The 18,778-nt window shown below is 41.0% G+C and overlaps 1 protein-coding gene across 1 annotated transcript in view; it reads left to right on the top strand.

The window, feature by feature from the left end:
- NBAS (NBAS subunit of NRZ tethering complex) overlaps positions 1 to 18,778 on the top strand; it is a 312,019-nt gene that overhangs the window by 171,956 nt on the left and 121,285 nt on the right. The window contains exons 36-38 of the mRNA XM_070451500.1: positions 6,709 to 6,876; positions 10,099 to 10,212; positions 10,533 to 10,656. Coding sequence (XP_070307601.1) covers positions 6,709 to 6,876; positions 10,099 to 10,212; positions 10,533 to 10,656 — 406 coding nt within the window. The remainder of the gene's footprint in view (positions 1 to 6,708; positions 6,877 to 10,098; positions 10,213 to 10,532; positions 10,657 to 18,778) is intronic.

Raw genomic sequence — 18,778 nt, forward strand, 5'->3', positions numbered from 1 at the left:
AGGAACGAATAAAAGCATTTAAACTTAAAAATGCATTTCAGATTCAAATGGAAACCTCTTCTAGTCCCAGTTCAGTTCAGTTCAGTCACTCAGTCGTGTCTGACTCTTTGTGACCCCATGAATCGCAGCATGCCAGGCCTCCCTGTCCATCACAAACTCCCGGAGTTTACTCAAACTCATGCCCATCGAGTTGGTGATGCTATCCAGCCATCTCATCCTCTGTCGTCCCCTTCTCCTCCTGCCCCCAATCCCTCCCAGCATGAGGATCTTTTCCGAGTCAACTCTTCTAGTCCCAGTATCACTGCCTTAATTCAGTTCCCGATTATTTTATCTTTTTAATTTTTTTTTTTCTTTTTTTTGGCCACGCAAGGCAGCTTGCAGGATCTTGGTTCCCTAAACTGATCTTGGGTGGCCTCGGGCTGCAGCTGCTTGGAACAGGGCTTGGGTTCCCAGGCAGAGATGGGCTAGGTTGCAGTGGTAAAACCACCAGGTCCTAGCCACTAAGCCAATGGTCAGTGTCAAGGGCCCTGACGCTTCGGCTTTGCAGAAAAGAATTGCCACAAAGACAGAAGGTAGTGAAGCAAGTAAAGTATTTATTAGGAGTAAAAAGAGTACATTACCTGTGGATAGACACAGGCAGACTCAGAGGCAGAGTCCCTGAGTTGCTGAGTCATGCCTTTATAGTAGTTTGAATTACTTTCATGGGGGCATTTCTTCCGGGTTTCCTTTGGCCAGTCATTGTGATTTGCCTGCTTCACAGTCCTTACTTGGTTTATCTCGGGATCCTCCCATGTGGGTACCTGCATCTCTTTACCAAGATGGATTCTAGGAATATCCCATGACATGACTCCCCTTTGGCCTCCAAGGAGCCTTTTCTGCCCACATGTGGTCAGGGAGGTCTTCTGATTTCAAGAATGAGAAATGTGTGTTCTGTGCAGGATCCAGCCTCCTCCCTTTATTCCCCTGCTTTTTGTCTTGGAATTTCCATCAGTAGAGAGTGAATCTCCAATTACTTTACCCTTGGTTGGGCGGTGGGGGGTAGTCCCATCTTCCTCCTGCCTCAGGACCAAGGATTAAATCCAGGCCCTAGGCGGTGAAAGCACAGAGTCCTAACTTCTGGACCATCAGGGAATTCCCCGAATCCCTGATTATTTTAAATTTGGACTAATTCACCAATCTCCTAGTGGATTCCTGCTCCTGGGATAAGATTTCTGAAACACATCTCGTTATGTTAACTCCTTTTGTTTAAAGCCTCTCAGGGGTGTCATGTTCAGGTGATGATGGAGGTGCTTTGGTGTGCCCAGTAGGTCTCTTGCTGGTCTTGCCTCTGCCTACCTTTGATCTTCATGTGTCCTGACCTTCATCTTTGTGTATTCTTTTCTGTATATTCATTGAATCAACTCAAGTTTCCTCCAGTATTCCATGTTGTTTCATGTCTCTTATTTCTCTAAGTCTACCAGGAAGATCCCCTGGAGGAAGGAAAGGCTACCCACTCCAGTATTCTGGCCTGGAGGATTCCATGGACTGTAAAGACCATGGGGTCGCAAAGAGTAGGACACGACTGAGCGAATTTTGCTTTCACTTTTCACCTGAAATCACGGGGGCTTCTCTGGTAGCTCAGTGGTAAATAATCCACCTACCAATGCGGGAGACACAGGTTTGATCCCTGGGTTGGGAAGATCCCCCTGCAGAAGGAAATGGCAGCCCACTCCAATATTCTTGCTTGGGAAATCCCTTGGACAGAGGAGCCTGGCGGGGTATAGTCCATGGGGTCACAAAGAGTGGGGCACAACTTAAGTGACTAAACAACCTGAAATCATCACCATTTCTTCTTCAGAAGCCTGAAATTCTTTCCTGCTGAAATATTACTTCTTCTGTGATGCTTTCTATGATGGCACCTCTAGGCAGAGGACATGGTGATTTGTCTGTATCTCTGCTTCCCTTTGTAGTTTCTGGAGCTCAGAGGCTCCCAAGGGCAGAGGCTGTGTCCTTCTTGTTTTTATCACCTTATTGACTAATATAATACAGTGTGACAACAAATAGGAGTCATTCAGTGAGTAACTATTTGCTGAATAGGGGAATGAATTCTGATTGGTTTCTGGTTTTTTTTTTTCAGGTATAAAATCTAACATAAATTGAGATGCTTACTATAATGTATACTTACATATGTACACACATATTTATATCTATATCTCTGTGTCTATATATATATATACACGCACATACATAGAGAGAGGGAAGGAGAGAGAGAATGTCTAGTTACTGCAAATTCCTTCTGAGATTTATTTCTGACAAAGAGCTTTTTCTGGCAGTGTTATTCAGAGAGGGATATGTGTGTGTGTGTGTGTGTGTGTGTGTGTGTGTGTCTATATAGTACTAGTTCTACTCAATGCAGAGTAACTGAGGGCAAAAGCTTAGAAGCAGAATGAAGCAGAATGTACTTGAATTCAAAGCTTTCAGTAGCCCAGATAGATGAACACGCTGAATGACGAGCTGTCCAGGGTAAGCAGGCCCTGCCCCCACGATGCAGGGAGGGGGTTAGCAGTACCATCTACACTACTGCCTAATAGTGGAAGCTTCTTGGCCGGGGTCCTGACCCTGTTAGAAAAGAGGAGCCTGTGGAGTGCAGGAGCCGGACTCAGCTTTTTTTCCTTCTGTTAAGTCCGATGTGATGAGCCAATTGTGCTATACCAAAGTGAAGAAGAAATGAGCCTCCTGCCGTCTTCTCAAATAGTGAAGAAATTAAGGAAAGACTTCTAGTAATGCTGCCATTGAAACAACTGTGTGTGTGTGTGTGTGTGCAGTGTTTATGCCCAGTATACACATAACGGGCCTTGTAAAGCCCTGACACATTTCAAGCTTTCATGACGTGGCATCTATCATTATGATTACTCTTGGAGGGAGATTTGTGTTTTTTTCTATGTTGGTCTTTCTACTTGCCTTTTCAGATGTGTTAATAATGAGCTTCATTCTTCCATTCTGTCTCCTTAACCCCTCCCTCCAGCCGCCACAGGCATGCAGAAAGAGGCATGCAAAGAACTGACTTTCCTAATTGCTGAAATTGAGAAGAACTGAGAATGTAAGCTTTAGCCTCCCTGGGTTTCCTCTTGATTTTGCCTGTCAGTAGAAAGGGTACATGCATACATGTGTGCTAGGTCGCTTCACTGGCTCAGTTGTGTCTGACTCTTTGCGACCCCATGGCTTGTAGCCCGCCAGGCTCCTCTGTTTATGGGATTCTCCAGGCAAGAATACTGGAGTGGGTTTCCACACCCTCCACCAGGGCATCTTTCCGACCCAGGGATTGAACCCATATCTCTTAGGTCTCCTGCATTGGCAGGTCAGTTCTTTAACACTAGTGTTACCTAGGAAGCCCAGAAAGGGTACATTCAGTTCTGGTTTTGTTCCTTGCGGTTAAACACATGTGGGCTAGTTTATTTACTTGTTCATTTATGCACTAAGTCTTTACAATCCAGTGTGTTTTACACTGACAGCATGCCCCTGTTCGGAGCAACTGCATTTCCAGAGTGCAGTCACCCCGTATATCTGCTGGCTGCCAGGTTGGACAGCACAGGTTTGGGCAGTTCTGGAAGTTCGTTTGACTCCATTTTCCACCACTGGGCTGCTATGATTATTTTGCTCAGATATCTGTTCTGTAGACTCATCTCCTCCTTGGAAAAGTGACTCCCAAGATGTAGACTCGCAAAAAGATTTTAGCCTCATTGTGGCTGGAGATTTAAGCCAAAGTCACCATCTACTGCAGAATAAAAATGATGTTGTTGATCTTTCAGATCAAAAATATACTTTCTTTTTTTAAAAAAATCAATCAGTGTTCAGCTGTAAGCAACAGAAAACATTCTAGCTTTTATAAGCAGAAGGGGACTTTTTTAAAATTTTAATGAGAATTGGAGTCTTACACAATCATTCAAAGGTCTGGAGAAGCAGGCTTTGGTGTATTTTTAGAGTAACTATAAGAACAATACTGAGGAGGTTAACTGCTGCGGGAGCAGAAATCTGCCACAAGAAGTTGGGGAATTCGCAAGCCCCTCCTTTTCAACTGTCTCCGATGTTGCACGGACCCTGCCAGGATAACAAGCCAGCAGAATGGTACTCCACACGGTCCTTTACTGTGAAGCTAGGGTCTGGGCACTGGTACTTGTATCACCCCTGCTGCAGAAGAGCAACTAGGATGACCAGAAAAAATGGAAAAAGGGAAAAAAAAGTATATTTTCCACAAGTAAAGCACAGTAATAACAAAAGTACAGTCTCTACTGTAGTTTCACTGTGCATATTCTACACAATGGGTGCATCTGTTTGAGGAAAACTAGGTGTGTGAGGAATGTTAGTCCTAGGGCATCTGGGAAATGTAGTCTTTAGCTTCTCAGCTTCTAGCAGCACAGCCTGGGGGGGCGTCCGGAACCGAGTGAGTGAAGCAGGCTGCAGTATCTGCTGCAGAACCTGAAGTCCAGCAGAAGTGCTCATCTTTCTTGGGCACCTAAACCCCTAGCAGTTGTTTTTGACATGTTTGCCCTTATATACAGTCAGTTTAACATGAGTATTTTCTTCCTTAGCATATCATCTGTGCTGTTTTCATAATTAAATTATAATTTATAGTGCATTGAGTTGATAGTTTATACCTCTCCCAAAGTCCAGAAAGCTTATAGGAAACACAAGTTTAAATTTTTTTTTAGAAAATTAAGATATATTTGACATATTACACTATGTAAGTTTAAGGTACATAATATATTGATACATTTTTTAATATAGTTGCCATTGTAGTGTTAACTGACACCTTTGTTGCATCACGTAATCATCATTTCTCCTAGTGTTGGGACACAGCTTTTTTTTTTTTCTCATTAAAAGAATAGAAAATCTTTTCAGAAAAGTTAACCAACTGCCCAGTGAGGAAATTGTAAGTATCAGTTAATGCAGCTTAAATACATTTCATTTTAGTACTAAGAATAAAATTAAAATGGTTTTCTAGAAATTATAAGTATAGCAACATGATGTAATCATTTTCTTTTACTGCTATGACATATTACTCTCATTTAGCAGCTTTGAAACAATGCAAGTTCTTATAATTCCCATAGGACAGAAACCTGGCAGGTTTGGGTGGGTTTCTGCTTAGGATCTCAGCCAAAGTCAGGGTGCCCACAGGACTGTGTTTTCTGGAGGCTCTGGAGGAGAATCCGTGCTCATTCATGTTGTTAGTAGTGTTAGTTGCTCAGTCATGTCCGATTCTTTGCGACCCCATGGGCTGTAACCCTCCAGGCTCCTGTGTCCGTGGAATTCTCTAAGCAAGAATACTGGAGTGGGTTGCCATTCCCTTCTCTAATTCATGTTGTTGACAGAATTTAATTCCTTGTGTTTGCAGGACTGAGGTACTCATTGCCTTGCTGTCTGTCACCTCCACTTTCTTTTCACCTTCAAGATGCTTCTCACATTCTTTAACTCTTGTCTGCCTCTCTCCATTTCCAAAGCGAGCAATGATGTGCTTCACGTCTCTCCTGCCTCTTATCCCAGGGCGTCTCTCTGTGACCCTAGCTGGGAAGGGTTCTCTGCTTAAAAGGCTCATGTGACTAGGTTAGTTCCGCTCAGATAATTCAGGATTTTTCTTCTCACCTCAAGGTTTGTGTCCTTAATCATATCTGCCAAGGTCTTTCGCCATCTAATGTAATACATTTGCAGGTCCTAGGGATTAGGATGCAGGTATTTTAGGGGGCCATAATTCTACCCACCATATATGGAGGCTGTGGTCTAAAATGGTGAATTTCTCCTAAGGGTGTGTTGTGATGATATCTTGGTAATTATTGAGTGGTTCCATGATTTATCATTTTTTATTACTCAAATAACACATTAATGAATGATGTGATGTAGACCCAAATAGCCAAACTAAACTCTCCTTCTATTAGTGGCAAGAAAGTTGTTCAAATTGCAAGACTAGACCTTAATTTTTCTTTCCTTTTACTAGAATACTACAGAAAAGGTAAGTAGAAATAGATACTAAACCAAAGGCTGGGTTTTCAGAGAACAAATTTACCTTTCTTTGATCAAAAGCAGCTGTGGTCACTGTCATTTCTATTTAAACAAATGTCGATATATTGGCATTTTTCTCCCCATGAAACTTCTTGGGTTAGTACATGGGGAGTTGGAATTGTGGCTGATTGCTTCGAGATTGGCAGGAGGTACCACATTAGAAACCTTTTAAATGCTATTAATCATCCACTTGTTTAGATGAAAAACAAAATGCCTTTCAGTATGTAAAGGTGGATTATCAGAATCTTCTACCTTTGTCTGGGTCACAGTAGCATTGTTGAAGTGAATAATTGTATTTCTTAATCTAAACCATAAATAGTTTAAAATGTCAAAGAAACAAACATGAGTATCTCATCAGAGGATATTAGATTAGTAAAAAAAAAATTAAGAACCCACTATTTGCTTTGTAAGTACTTTGGAAAGAGATTCTGTGACTAATGCATTAAGATGTATTTTCCTTTACTGAATTTTCTTTTGTAAATGATTCAAGGAGTACAGTATGCTAATATTGCTTTCACATTTTTGTTGTTGTTGTTGTTGTTATTGGTAAAGATGGATTTTTAAATCTGTTTAATTTCATGTCTGCTAACTCCAAGCAGTCTCATTATCACTCTTTGGTCTATTCTCTTCTTTTCACTCTTGCCATTTTCTCTCTTTTTTTTTTGTTAAACGTAGGATGAAGTATGTGTCCCAGGCAGCAACTCAGCCGACCTGTTCCACTGGACCACCGCTACCACCATGAAAGTCCTCTCCAACACCACCACCACCACCAAGGCGGTGCTGCAGGCCGTCAGCGATGGGCAGTGGTGGAAGAAGTCTTTGGCTTATCTACGACCCCTTCAAGTGAGCGGTGCATTCTGTTTTCCTAAAGCAGTTGGGGTGGTTTATATCAGTTCATTAGCATGCTCTTCAGTTGGATTCACTATTACTTTATCTTCTTTAGATTATTAATCTCCTAGGAAATCTAGGCCTCCCATCGGATAGGGAATGAATAATTGATTTTATAAACTGTAATTTGCTACCATACTATACTTGCAGAATACATCGATATAGATTTAAGTAACGTTGTTTTATATGTCTGAATTGAAGTTTACTGAGATGAAAAGGAAAATGATGTTTATCAAGGCTTTCTCTCTTTTGCTCTGTTTCTGTAGGGCAGTAATGGAAGAGAAGCGCTAGGAGCCAGTCTGGGGGCTGTCTTAGTTCTCTCCAGCTTCTGTGACAAAAATATTTTAGACTGGGTGACTTAAACAACAGACAATTTATTTCTCACAGTGCTGGAAACTGGGAAGTCCAAGATCAAGGCCCTGGAGAATTTAGTGTTTTATGCAGGCCTGCTTCCTGGTTCATAGAATGCCTTCTGTTTGCTGTGTCCTCACATGGTAGAAGGGTGGTGAGGGGCTTTTCTGGAATCTCCTTTTTTATAAAGGCACTAATCTCATTTCCCAGTGCTCTGCCGTCATGACTTAATCACCTATCAAAGGCCCCACTTCTTAACACTATTACACAGGGGTTAGGATTTCAACATATGAGTTTGGGGTGAGGGTGGGGCACAAACATTCAGTCTTAAGTGGGGCCTCTAGGTAAAGAGAACATTTTAACCGATTCTTTCATGTTTCTGCAAGTAGGTCAGGACAAGCGTTGAGGTTGCTTTCTGTGACATCTTAGCCCATTGTGTCCCTGTTGTCTTCCCTGCATCCTCATGCTGCTTTCCATCCTTTAGCCACACCCCGGAAAACTAACAGGAAAAAGAAGCATGGGCCTTTTTATAAAGGTACCCCGAACACTTGAATATCTCATTCTGCAAATACTTACCAGGCATGTTCTATGTGTCAGATGTTGTGCTCATCGCTGGAAATAGAGTGGGGAAACCCTTCAGTCTGATTTCCTTCCCTTGGGCCCCCTGTGTTTCAGTGGAGGCAAAAAAGAAACCAACAGATAAAATATTTGTATGATAATGAGATGGCAGGTGGTGATGAGTACTATGCAGAGAACTTAAGCAAGGTAGTGGAATAGTGAGTGATACCGGAGGAGTGAAGTTCTGATTGCAACAGGGGAGTTAGTTTCTCAGAAGAGGAATCACTCTGAGCAGAAACCTGAGTGAGCCAAGCAGAGAAGTGCATTTTGAAGAAAGAGCCTGATGTCTTTGTAGAAGAGAAAGGAGGCCAAGGTAAGGGAGAGCAGCATGATGAGTGGGAAGATGGCTGGAAATGAGGTTGGAGAGATGGTGAAGAGACCCACCATATAAAGCCTTCCATAGATGGTGAAGAGAACTACAGATCTGCTTCTCAGCAACACAGAGTTGTTTGAAAATTCAGACAATGCAGTTGTGTGATCCAAGGTTACTTTTCATACGTCTGTTTAACTGCTGTGTGGAGTGTCATCAGTAGTGAAACAAAAAGATGGATCTCTCTTCCAGGGCTCCAGCTGAGAGATGTTGATGGCTTAGATTAGGGTAGCCATGAGGGACATGAGAAGTGTTTGGTTTGAGGGTGTACCTTTGTGGACCTGCTGATGGTCTGAACATGGATATGCAGGAGAGAGAATGGAGGATAATCACCCAGAAGAAACCACTTACTGATGGGCTGTGGGCTTGACTTTGGGTGAAGTCTGTGCATCTCATCACTGCAGACATCATACTGGATTTTGATTAGGGTTATTTTCTGTTTCACCTGTTGGGGCTTTTTGAGAGTTCATGTCTTAGAGTTGGACCATTAAATAAAGCAGGCTGAATGCTGAAGAATTAATGCTTTTGAACTGTTGTGTTGGAGAAAACTCTTGTGAGTCCCTTGGACTGCAAGGAGACCAAACTAGTCAATCCTAAAGGAGATCAATCCTGAATAATCATTGGAAGGACTGATGCTGAAGCTTCAATACTTTGGCCACCTGATGTGAAGAGCTGACTCATTAGAAAAGATCGTGATCCTGGGAAAGATTGAAGATAGGAGGAGAAGGAGTCTACAGAGGATGATATGGTTGGATGGCATCACTGACTTGATGGACATGAGTTTGAGCATGCTCTGGGAGATAGTGAAGGACAGGGAGGCTTGGCATGCCACAGTCCATGGGGTTGCAAAGAGTCGGACATGACTGAGCTAATGAACAACAACAGCGTCTTAGATAAAGTGTTTGGCACTGTGCCTAGTATATAGTTTTCTCTGAAGAAACTATTTTAACATCATTTGCAGCAGCAGCTTGATTGTTTCCTAGGCTGTGCTTGCCCTAAGTAAGTGCTCCATGAACTTCGGAGGATTGGGTGAATGTCTTCTTCTTGGTTCTTCCAATAAGGGGGTTTACAGTCTGTTTGAGGAGAGCAAAGCATAAAGATAATTAACCATAGTAGGGATACTAAAATATTGCTAATGAAGAATACTGAAGACCAGTCTAATAAAGGTGTTCGTGTGGGTTGTAGTTGTGGGAGAGATGGGGCTGGTGAAGGGAGCTCAGTCTTACCTTGCCTCTATCTGCTGTGGTTTCGGCAGGTGTGGTCTGTGGCGGGCCTGGGAGGAGAGGTGGGCAGTCAGCATGGACCATTACCCTTGTAACAGAAGGAAGGCATAGAGGCCAGTAGAATGGACACAGTAGTTGCATGGAGTGTTAGCCTTTAATGGTCATTAGCATTTAGTGAATTTGAATGTTATTCTGTGTAGTTTAGATTTGATACTGCTGACTGCATTATTCAGAGCTACTAAAGGTTTTTTGGAGCAAGCGAACAGCATGTACAGAATGATATTTTAGAAAGTTTATCCTGACTGTTGTATAGAAAACTGGCCATGTGTGTAACACCGATTGCTTCAGTGTTTCTGATTCAGTGATGTCAAAGTGACCAGAAAAATCAAAAAGCACTTCAGGGTGAGGTTGAAGTGCTGCCCTTAGAACGTGGTGCTGATTCTTAATATTCTCCGCTGGGTTTCGGTGTTGCTCTGACACTCTCTTCAGCTCACACAATACACATTGATCTGTTTCTCCTGAAATCTTTTTCTTCTTTCTTCCTTCCTTTCCTCCTCCACCCCCCTTCCAACTCTCTTTTCTTTTATCCACTGATCTTCACTATGTTCTGTTTAGGGTCAAGAATTTGGTGGTGTTTATCAAATTGGAACCAGAGCCAATGAAGGCCTAGAAAAACAAGGCTGTCATCCTTTTTATGAATCTGTCATCTCCAATCCCTTTGTTGTAGAGGTAAGGGCAGTGTGCCTAAGAACATAGATTTAACTATCATGGTGGTTGTGAGCATTTTACTACAAACAAAATATGCAGTTTTTTGAAATGTACTTCTTTTGTTCATACTCATGTTTTGCATTGGTTTTATGTGATTTGTTACAACATGTTATGAGGCTAAAATCTGTTTTACAATTTTATATGGAATAATATGCTTTAGTAAGTGAGAAGCTATAATTCAAGTTATGAGAAGATAAAAATCCTGTCATTATCTTTTCTAAGAATATCTTCATAGAGAAAAAGCCATCCCATCAAATGATGTCATTTCTTCTCTTGTCTAGTCTGAAGTGACCTATGACACCTATCAGCATATCCCGGTAGAAAGCCTTGCAGAAGTGTTGCTGAGAACTGGGAAACTGGCAGAAACTAAAACCGAAGGAGAAGAAGTATTTCCAACAACAGAAGGTATGAAAGGTTCTAGTTCCTCGACTGTGTACCTCAGAATAATAGGTGAGACTGTATGAATGAATGAGAGTTAGGAAAACCAGTAACATTTTCAGTAATTTTGAATAGCTTAACTTGACATCATCATTCATACATTTATTTATTCATTGACTTAAATCATTTATTGAGTACCTACTATTTTCTGGTTACTTGTAATATTGAGAATTTAAAAGGATAAATGAGATACAGTTCCTATTTAGGGTACTAATCATGTAAAGTGATTCTTAGGGAATGATATAGATTAATGAATTCAATAGATACTACTTTCTTTCCTGGTTTTATGGGTTAATAAAGAACTCTTATGTACCTATTTCATGAACTATAGATGTGTATTTCGTCTTAAGAATTTTCTGCATGGTGCCATATCATTCCATGTGAAATTTTTTGAAAAGAATGAAAATGTATGCAGTTAACCAAAGACCACTTGCCATTTGTACTTTTTTCTTCCTCCTTACTTCTTTTCAAGGTTCCAAGGTAATTGCCTTGACTATTTTTATTTTTCAATTTTCCCTCTCCTTCTGCTTTGCCAGCCTTAGTAGGTACTTCAGAACTTAAAGACAACTGGGGTTCCAGCTATCTTGTCTATATTCCAGGTATCTGTAAGGAGTAAAGAAGGGAAAAACAGTTTTCTTGGCAGTCTTGTCCAGGACTTCCACTTCCATATAACCTATAACTGCTAATGAGCCTGGATGATGCTGTGTTTTAATGGAACACATTGCAGTGTGGAGTAAAACTTGGAAAAATGTATGTGGGGCATAGAACTGCCATGTTCCTGGAAACCTGATGCTATAACATATTTTTAGATCATCCTTTCTTTCAATCATTATTTATATGCAGTTGGAAAGAGAGGAAGCAAATACTCTGCAGAGCCTGGGATACTGACGTTTTTACAAAGTTACCGTTTTTCTTCAGTTCTGAGATGCATATCATAATCTATAGTTTCTCTGCCTTGTTCTTCAGTCGTTAAGTCAAGTCCGACTCTCTGTGACCCCTGGCCTGCAGCATGCCAGGCTTCCCTGTCCTTCACTATCTCCTGGAGTTTGCTCAAATTCATGTCCATTGAGTTGGTGAGGCCATCCAACCATCTCATCCTTTCTTGGCCCCTTCTCCTCCTGCCCTAATCTTTCCCAATATTAGGGTCTTTTACAGTGAGTCGGCTCTTTGCATCAGGTAGCCTAAGTATTGGAGCTTCAGCATCAGTTCTTCCAGTGAATATTCACAGTTGATTTCCTTTAGGATTGACTGGTTTGATCTCCTTGCTGTCCAGGGACTGTCAAGAATCTTCTCCAGCGCCACAGTTTGAAAGCCTCAAATCTTCAGCACTCAGCCTTCTTTATGGTCCAACTCTTACATCCATACATGACTACTGGAAAAACCATAGCTTTGACTAGACGGACCTTTGTCAGCAAAGTGCTATCTCTGCTTTTTAATATGCCGTCTAGGTTTGCCATAGCTTTCCTTCCAAAGAGCAAGCATCTTTTAATTTCATAGCTACCGTTACCAGCTGTGGAGACTTTGGAGCCCAAGAAAATAAAGTCTGTCACTGCTTCTACTTTTTCCCCTTCTACTTGCCATGAAGTGATGGGACCAGATGCCATGAGCTTAATTTTTTGAATGTTGAGTTTTAAGCCAGCTTTTTTACTCTCCTCTTTCACCTTCATCAGGAGGCTCTTTAGGTTCCTCCTTGCTATTCTGAAATTAATGTTCAAGTCACAGTTGATGGTACATTCATGTTTCTTTTTTGCCTCCAAGAAGCTATTGCTAAATCATGACACATCTTACAAGTGATATTGAATATATTTTAAGAGTATAGTTGCATTGCTGCTTCCCCTTTTAATTATTTATTACTTCTTTCTTTTCTTCAAAAATATTGTAATACATTACTCATGGATTAAATTATGATTGACTATTGGAATAGCTTATACAGATAAAATCTAAGACCCTAAGAAAATACTGGTTAGACATGGAAATATCATCTGTTAATTGCTGTAATAAAGGACTGAATTAATAACCAGGAATTTGGAAACAATGACTTATGTAATATCTTAACACATTATTGATTAGAGGATTTTTGTAGAACCTAAGGCCTGTGACCAGCAATTTGCTGTGTAAGTGAATACTGAAACACTCTGGTCAATAATATTTGGGTAACAAAAGATATATTAATACATCTCCAGTCAAGAATATGTTAATTTATGATTTAGCTTATGGTATATGTGTGTGTGTGTGTGTGTGTGTGTGTGTGTGTGTGTGTGTGTGTGTATGTATGTATTTGCATACCTGTCTTTCAGAAAAAGGCAAGAGGATGGAACTACATGCCAAAGGTTTGAAAGATGGCTGTGTCCTTGGAGAGACTCTGTCACACTGATTTCTCAGTTTATTAAAGCTTCTGCTGTTTTTCAGAGCTGTTTTTGGAGGAAGGTGGAGAGTACTTGAGAATAAGGTCTTGGTGGGGCACAGCTTTCTAGATTATTTGGCCTCCCCCTTTCATGGGGTTCTTAAAGTACCTGACCATCTTTGTGGTAACTAAATGATGAGGCCTCAGAATGATCTAGAAGCATGAAGCAAATAGATTTTTGTGGAGGAGCCGTGTGGATTGGGGGGTAACACACTTAATGACGATCGGGGATCCCCTTCTGTTCCCTTTCTCACCATGTGTACATCACTCATTAAAGCATTGGTCCTTGAGCCACCTACTGTCCTTGTACCTGGAGTATAACTTTCAATTATAACTCGAAGTTGGTGATACCTTTTGACTACTTTCATCTAATTCTGCCTTCCCCTACCCCCTGCCTCTGGTAACCACAAATCTAATCTCTTTTTCTGTGAGTTTTTTTCTGCAGTGTAATTGACCTACAGAATTGTTAGTTCTTGATATATAGCATCGTTATTTGATATTTCCATATGTTACAAAATGGTCATGTTTGGTTTCTCTTGAGGATGGTAATGTATTTGAGACAGATATCATTAGCTATTTTATAGTATCAAATATTTGTTAGAAACTCAACAGATTTGATGAATGATATAGGTTAAATGACCTAAATTAAAAATTATAGAAATGTGACTCCTGACTTTGGTTCAGAAGTAGGTCATGATACAAATTAAACTTCCCAACACGATCTGACTTTTCAGAATTTTTTAATAAAGTTGATGAAAAGGATTTTTATGGAGACTAGCTGAAGAAAATTGATCATTATTTATTTAGCTAAATGAATGATTTAATGGCTAATGATTTCTAAATCAATAATATGGGCAGCTTTCCTCTGTGAATTCCATTCTGGAATTAAATTTATCATAGAGTGCTTTCCAGAGGCACTTATTTTGCAGAGAATTAGTGCTTGGAGGCTTAGGCATAGATTTCATCTGATTTTGGCTGTATTACTTGTCTAGAAAATGCAGTGTATTTTCTGCAAGTTTAGAAAATAAGCTTTGCAAATTAAATTCATACACAGTGCTAAATGTAGGACAGGTCTTTATTATTATTATTATTATTTTAATAAATACATGTGTCTTAAATGGTAATGAAAAAATCACTGTGATACAGTCTACAGCCAGCAAAATATCTGGTGGATCCCATCCTATTGAAACCCTATGGTTTCTGGTCTACTTCAGATCCTCATTGATAATTTTGTCATATGTAGCTTCACATGGCTCACAGATTCAAGGTCTGAGAAGTTTCCTGTATGTGGGGGTTTGAATTGAGCCTCCGTGAGAGCTGCTGAGAAAGTTGGGATGGGGTCAAGTGTGGGCAGTTATGATGTGTCTCCCCTTTCCCCTCCTCCCATCTCTCCCCTCTCATCTCCCCCTCAAGCCCCCCCACCCCAAGTTAGTTTCCTTCAATAATTTAGTTGTTAGTCAGGAGGGGTTCTGGGTTAGCACTTGAGTTGCAGGGATTAATGAGCTGTGATCTGGCTGTGGGAGAAAAAGATACCACGAAGTGATTTTGACAGTTGCGTTAAGGATCAGGGAAGAGATATGATCCCTTTCCTTTCAAGCTGGGGACATAGGAGATGCTGGTGTACCTGACACTAGTGATGGTGGCCTTTCCCATCTTGGAGCAGCAGGGAGGTCACAGGCTTTGTGTGGCTGGAAACTCAGCTGCCTGAGAGATGGAGAAGAGTTACATGTATACTTGTCCACAGGGAACCCCATTTGGGAAATAACTGTTGGGGAGCTTGAGCATTTGACCCTGTTTTCAGAAGTATTTCCCCCCCTTTTCTTCTGTAAATATTTTATTAAGGAAAATTTCAAATGCGTAGAAAAGTCAAGAAACTTCTACAGTGAAACTCCCATATACTCTCCACCTAGATTGCAACAATTAATATTTTACTACACTTGCTCTAGTCCTCCCACCAAATACAGCTTCTTTCTCTGACACATTTCAGAGTTGTAAGCATTGTTACTCTTTGCCTCTTGACATGCACTGTGCGTATCTTTAACTAGTCAATATTTCTTACTTTTTTATTTTACAAGTTTTATTATTTATTTTTTTTGTTTATAAACAATGAAATGCAAAAATCCTAAGTGTAGACATAAGACTGTGAGTTTTGACAAGCACAGCCCCTATGTAACCCTGACTCCTTTCAAGATGCAGAACATTACTGTCATCCCAGAAAGTCGATGCCTCTTTCCTGAAAACACCCAACCCACACTCCTAATTGGGACTGACAAATGTTCAGTTTTTCCCCTGCTGTAGATGAGTTTTGACTGTTCTAGAATTCATTCAGTGGAATCATACAGGATATATTCTTTTCTGTGAAACTTAAGATTTATTGCTTCTATCAGTAGGTTTTTTTCTATTCTTTTTTTTTTTAATAACTGAAAAGTATTCCACTGTATGATTGTACCAGTTTACCTGTTCTCCTGGTGAGGGACATGGGGGCTTTTTCTAACTGAGGGTTATTATGAAAAAGCTGCTGTGAACTCTTACACAATGTTTTTGTGAACCTGTGTTTTTATGGACCTTTGTTTTTATTTCTCTGGGGTAACTATCTAAAGGTGAAATTGATGAGCCAAAGTTTTTTAAGAAACTATCAGACCTCTCTTACTTGTCGGCTGTTGTGGTTTTTCTGGGCTGTGGTTCTTTAAGACTTCAAATTCTCCATCTAAATTTTACCTGCCTGGCGAGGAGCAGACAGACGCTTGCCCTCAGGATAGAAGCTGTAAAGATGGGAAACTCACTGTTGTCATTTCATTTTTCCAAATGGCATCTACCCTTTAGTTTCTGTCTGCTTTCAATGCCTCACCAGTGCCTTAAGATACCTATTTTTTATGCTTTATCCAGAGTACATAGTTTTCATCTGCAGGAGGGCTGTACAAGTAAGAGAACCCAATCACAGAAGAATTTAAATCAGATGTAGTATTCTGGATTTCACTGGAGTTCGTCTGATGAGAGTGGAGCAAAAGTCTGAGTCATCAATTCCCAGAAAGATGAAACAGAAAGCCAGGGTACCTTTCTCTTAGGATTAATTCTGAGGAGTCAACTCATATCAGTGAAGCTAACCCTGTGGAGAGGATTTTGGATTCACCCTCAATTTTAAGCAATCTTCATCTTCTGTGGTTGAAGTAGATGTCAAGAGGCCTTGAAAAATGGGCCAAATGGGCATTCAAGTGGGTGAGATATGCCAGCTAAACGGCAGTCCTGGTGGAGATGCTGCAATGAGGACTTGGCTTAAAGTGAGAATTTGAAAAACACATGGCAATTTGGCAATAGCTATAAAAATTATATTATTTGACCTAGTAATTCCACTTCTAGGAATTTATTCCATGAATTCACATACATGAAAAATACGGCATATATTCATTGCTTGTAATAGCATAAGATTGTCGATAGCCTGATACATACTGATGGAGAGAGAGAGATATCTTATTTTGTATGTCTTGTTTTCTGTCTATGTTAGTCAGCTTGGGCTGACAGGACAGAATACTGTAGACGAGGTGGCTTAAACAGCAGAAATTCCCAGTCTCACAGTTTGGAGATTGGAAATCAGATGCCAGTGTGGTTGGCTTCTGGTGAGTTATCTCTTCCTGGCTAGCACACAGCTGCCTTCTCATTGTCTTTACCTCAGGGCAGAGAGAGGGAGAGGGAGGCAGAAGGTATGAAGGGGGCAGAGTATGGGTTTTCACGGGAAATAACAGGCGAGGTCTGGTAGGCATGCTTGAGCAAGCTTGAGATGAAGAGTTTGGGTAACTTGGGTGGACTCTGGGCTGTGGGGTGATCTCTGGCTGTCTAGCACCTGGCCCTGGGGTGATCAGGGCAAAGGTGATATTGCGCCTGGAGTGCAGAAGCCAGAGAAAGAGGCTAGTTCAGGGAATGGGCTCCGAGCTGGTTGGTCTGCACATCAGTGGTGTGCCCACAGGGAAGCTGTTGGCTTTACTTGGCAACTGACTAGTCTGCCAATAGCCCAGATTGACAAAACTCTTCCCCCTCAAATGTCAGTGCTTTATAAATTGCAGAAAACTTTTAAAATTGATGAAGACTGTTGTGAATATGGGGCTTCCCTGGTGGCTCAGTCAGTAAAGAATCTGCCTGTGATACACAAGGACCCGGGTTCAATCCCTGGGTTGGTAAGATCTCCTGGAGAAGGAAATGGCAACCCACTGCAGTACTCTTTCCTGGAGAATTCCATGGAAGGAGGAGCCTGGCGGGCTACAGTCCATGGGGTCACAAGAGTCAGACACAAGAGTTGTATGTATGAAGTGAAATCTTTATGGTTATTATTCACTTGGAGCAAATATTTGTATTTTAAAGTGATTATTTTCACTATTTATAAAAATAACAATGATTCTTTGGACTCCTCTGAGGGTGATTTTTGTCATTACTTTTAGCTCATGGAAATTAATTATTTCTCTTCTCTTTTGCCTGCTAAAAGCTTTGTATTCAATGATATATGTTCAAGAGACACTGGTGACCATCTTTTGAGTTGTAGCTGTGAAATGATATAACTATTTGAAAAATAAGGCTATTGAAGGTTATATTTTCAGATCTAGTTTTTCCCTCACAAAGGTCTCTCAAGGGAACTCTGCTTTATTCCAGCCACATCGTCGTGAGTGTTCTTTGTTGGTTTTGTTTTTTGTTGGGTTGTTGTCCTTTTGAAATTTCCTTCAGGATCTGGAGCATATGCTTAGGAGTATCTTCAGGGGTAGCATATTTTTGCATCCCTTTAAGGTGCTTTGATTTTTGGAAGTCGCCAAATGCACATTAAATGGAGTGTAAGATTGAGTTGATGATAGGATTAAAAACAAAAAGAAAACAAGGAAAGGAAGAAAGAAAAAAGATCTGACTGGAGGTCAGTAATGGGACTGGGTGATTTTCCCAGGCAGGGCTCAGACTAGCCCCAAACACAACTCTGAGAGGGACGGTCCTCCATTAGCTGCGGCATCGGCCATTCACCTGGAATAGGGGCTCCTGAACCATGAAGAGACAGGGCTGGTTTTGATGAGTAGGTTTAGATTCTAAAAGCCAGTAAGGGGGGGGGTGGTTTGAAAACTGGCCTCTTTTGTACATGAGGAAGGGAAATATCTGAAGGAAGTAAAAATGGAGTGAAAAAAGCTAGGTGAGGTTGGAGGTTGCAATTGTAGAGGAAATGAGTATTTCGAGAACTCAGATTCTCTTACTAGAGGTGCTGTGCAAGAAGCCTAGTTCCCTTTTAGATGAGCCATGCACAGGACATGTCAGGTTTTAGGGCACTGCTGACACGCCACCCATTTAGAGCTGGCTCATCTAGGCTCAGCTGGTAAAGAATTCACCTGCAATGCAGGAGACCAGGGTTCAATCCCTGGGTTGGGAAGATCCCCTGGAGAAGGGAAAGGCTACCCACTCCAGTATTCTGGCCTGGAGAAGTGTATAGTCCATGGGGTTGCAAAGAGTCGGACACGACTGAGTGACTTTCAGTTTCCTCTAATACACCATAAAATGATATGGTGTATTTATGAAGTGAAATATTACTTATTTTGAATTATTTAGATGCTGTTTACCATCATTAGTGAAGATCAGGAGAGCCTGTTCTCTATAAAAAAAGTTTACACTGTGATTACAGTGACTATCTAGTATTGGTCACTTAAGGTCCTAAATGAGTGCCTC

This window comes from Odocoileus virginianus, chromosome 2 (assembly GCF_023699985.2).
Source record: "Odocoileus virginianus isolate 20LAN1187 ecotype Illinois chromosome 2, Ovbor_1.2, whole genome shotgun sequence".
In the NCBI taxonomy this organism is placed as follows: Eukaryota; Metazoa; Chordata; class Mammalia; order Artiodactyla; family Cervidae; genus Odocoileus; species Odocoileus virginianus.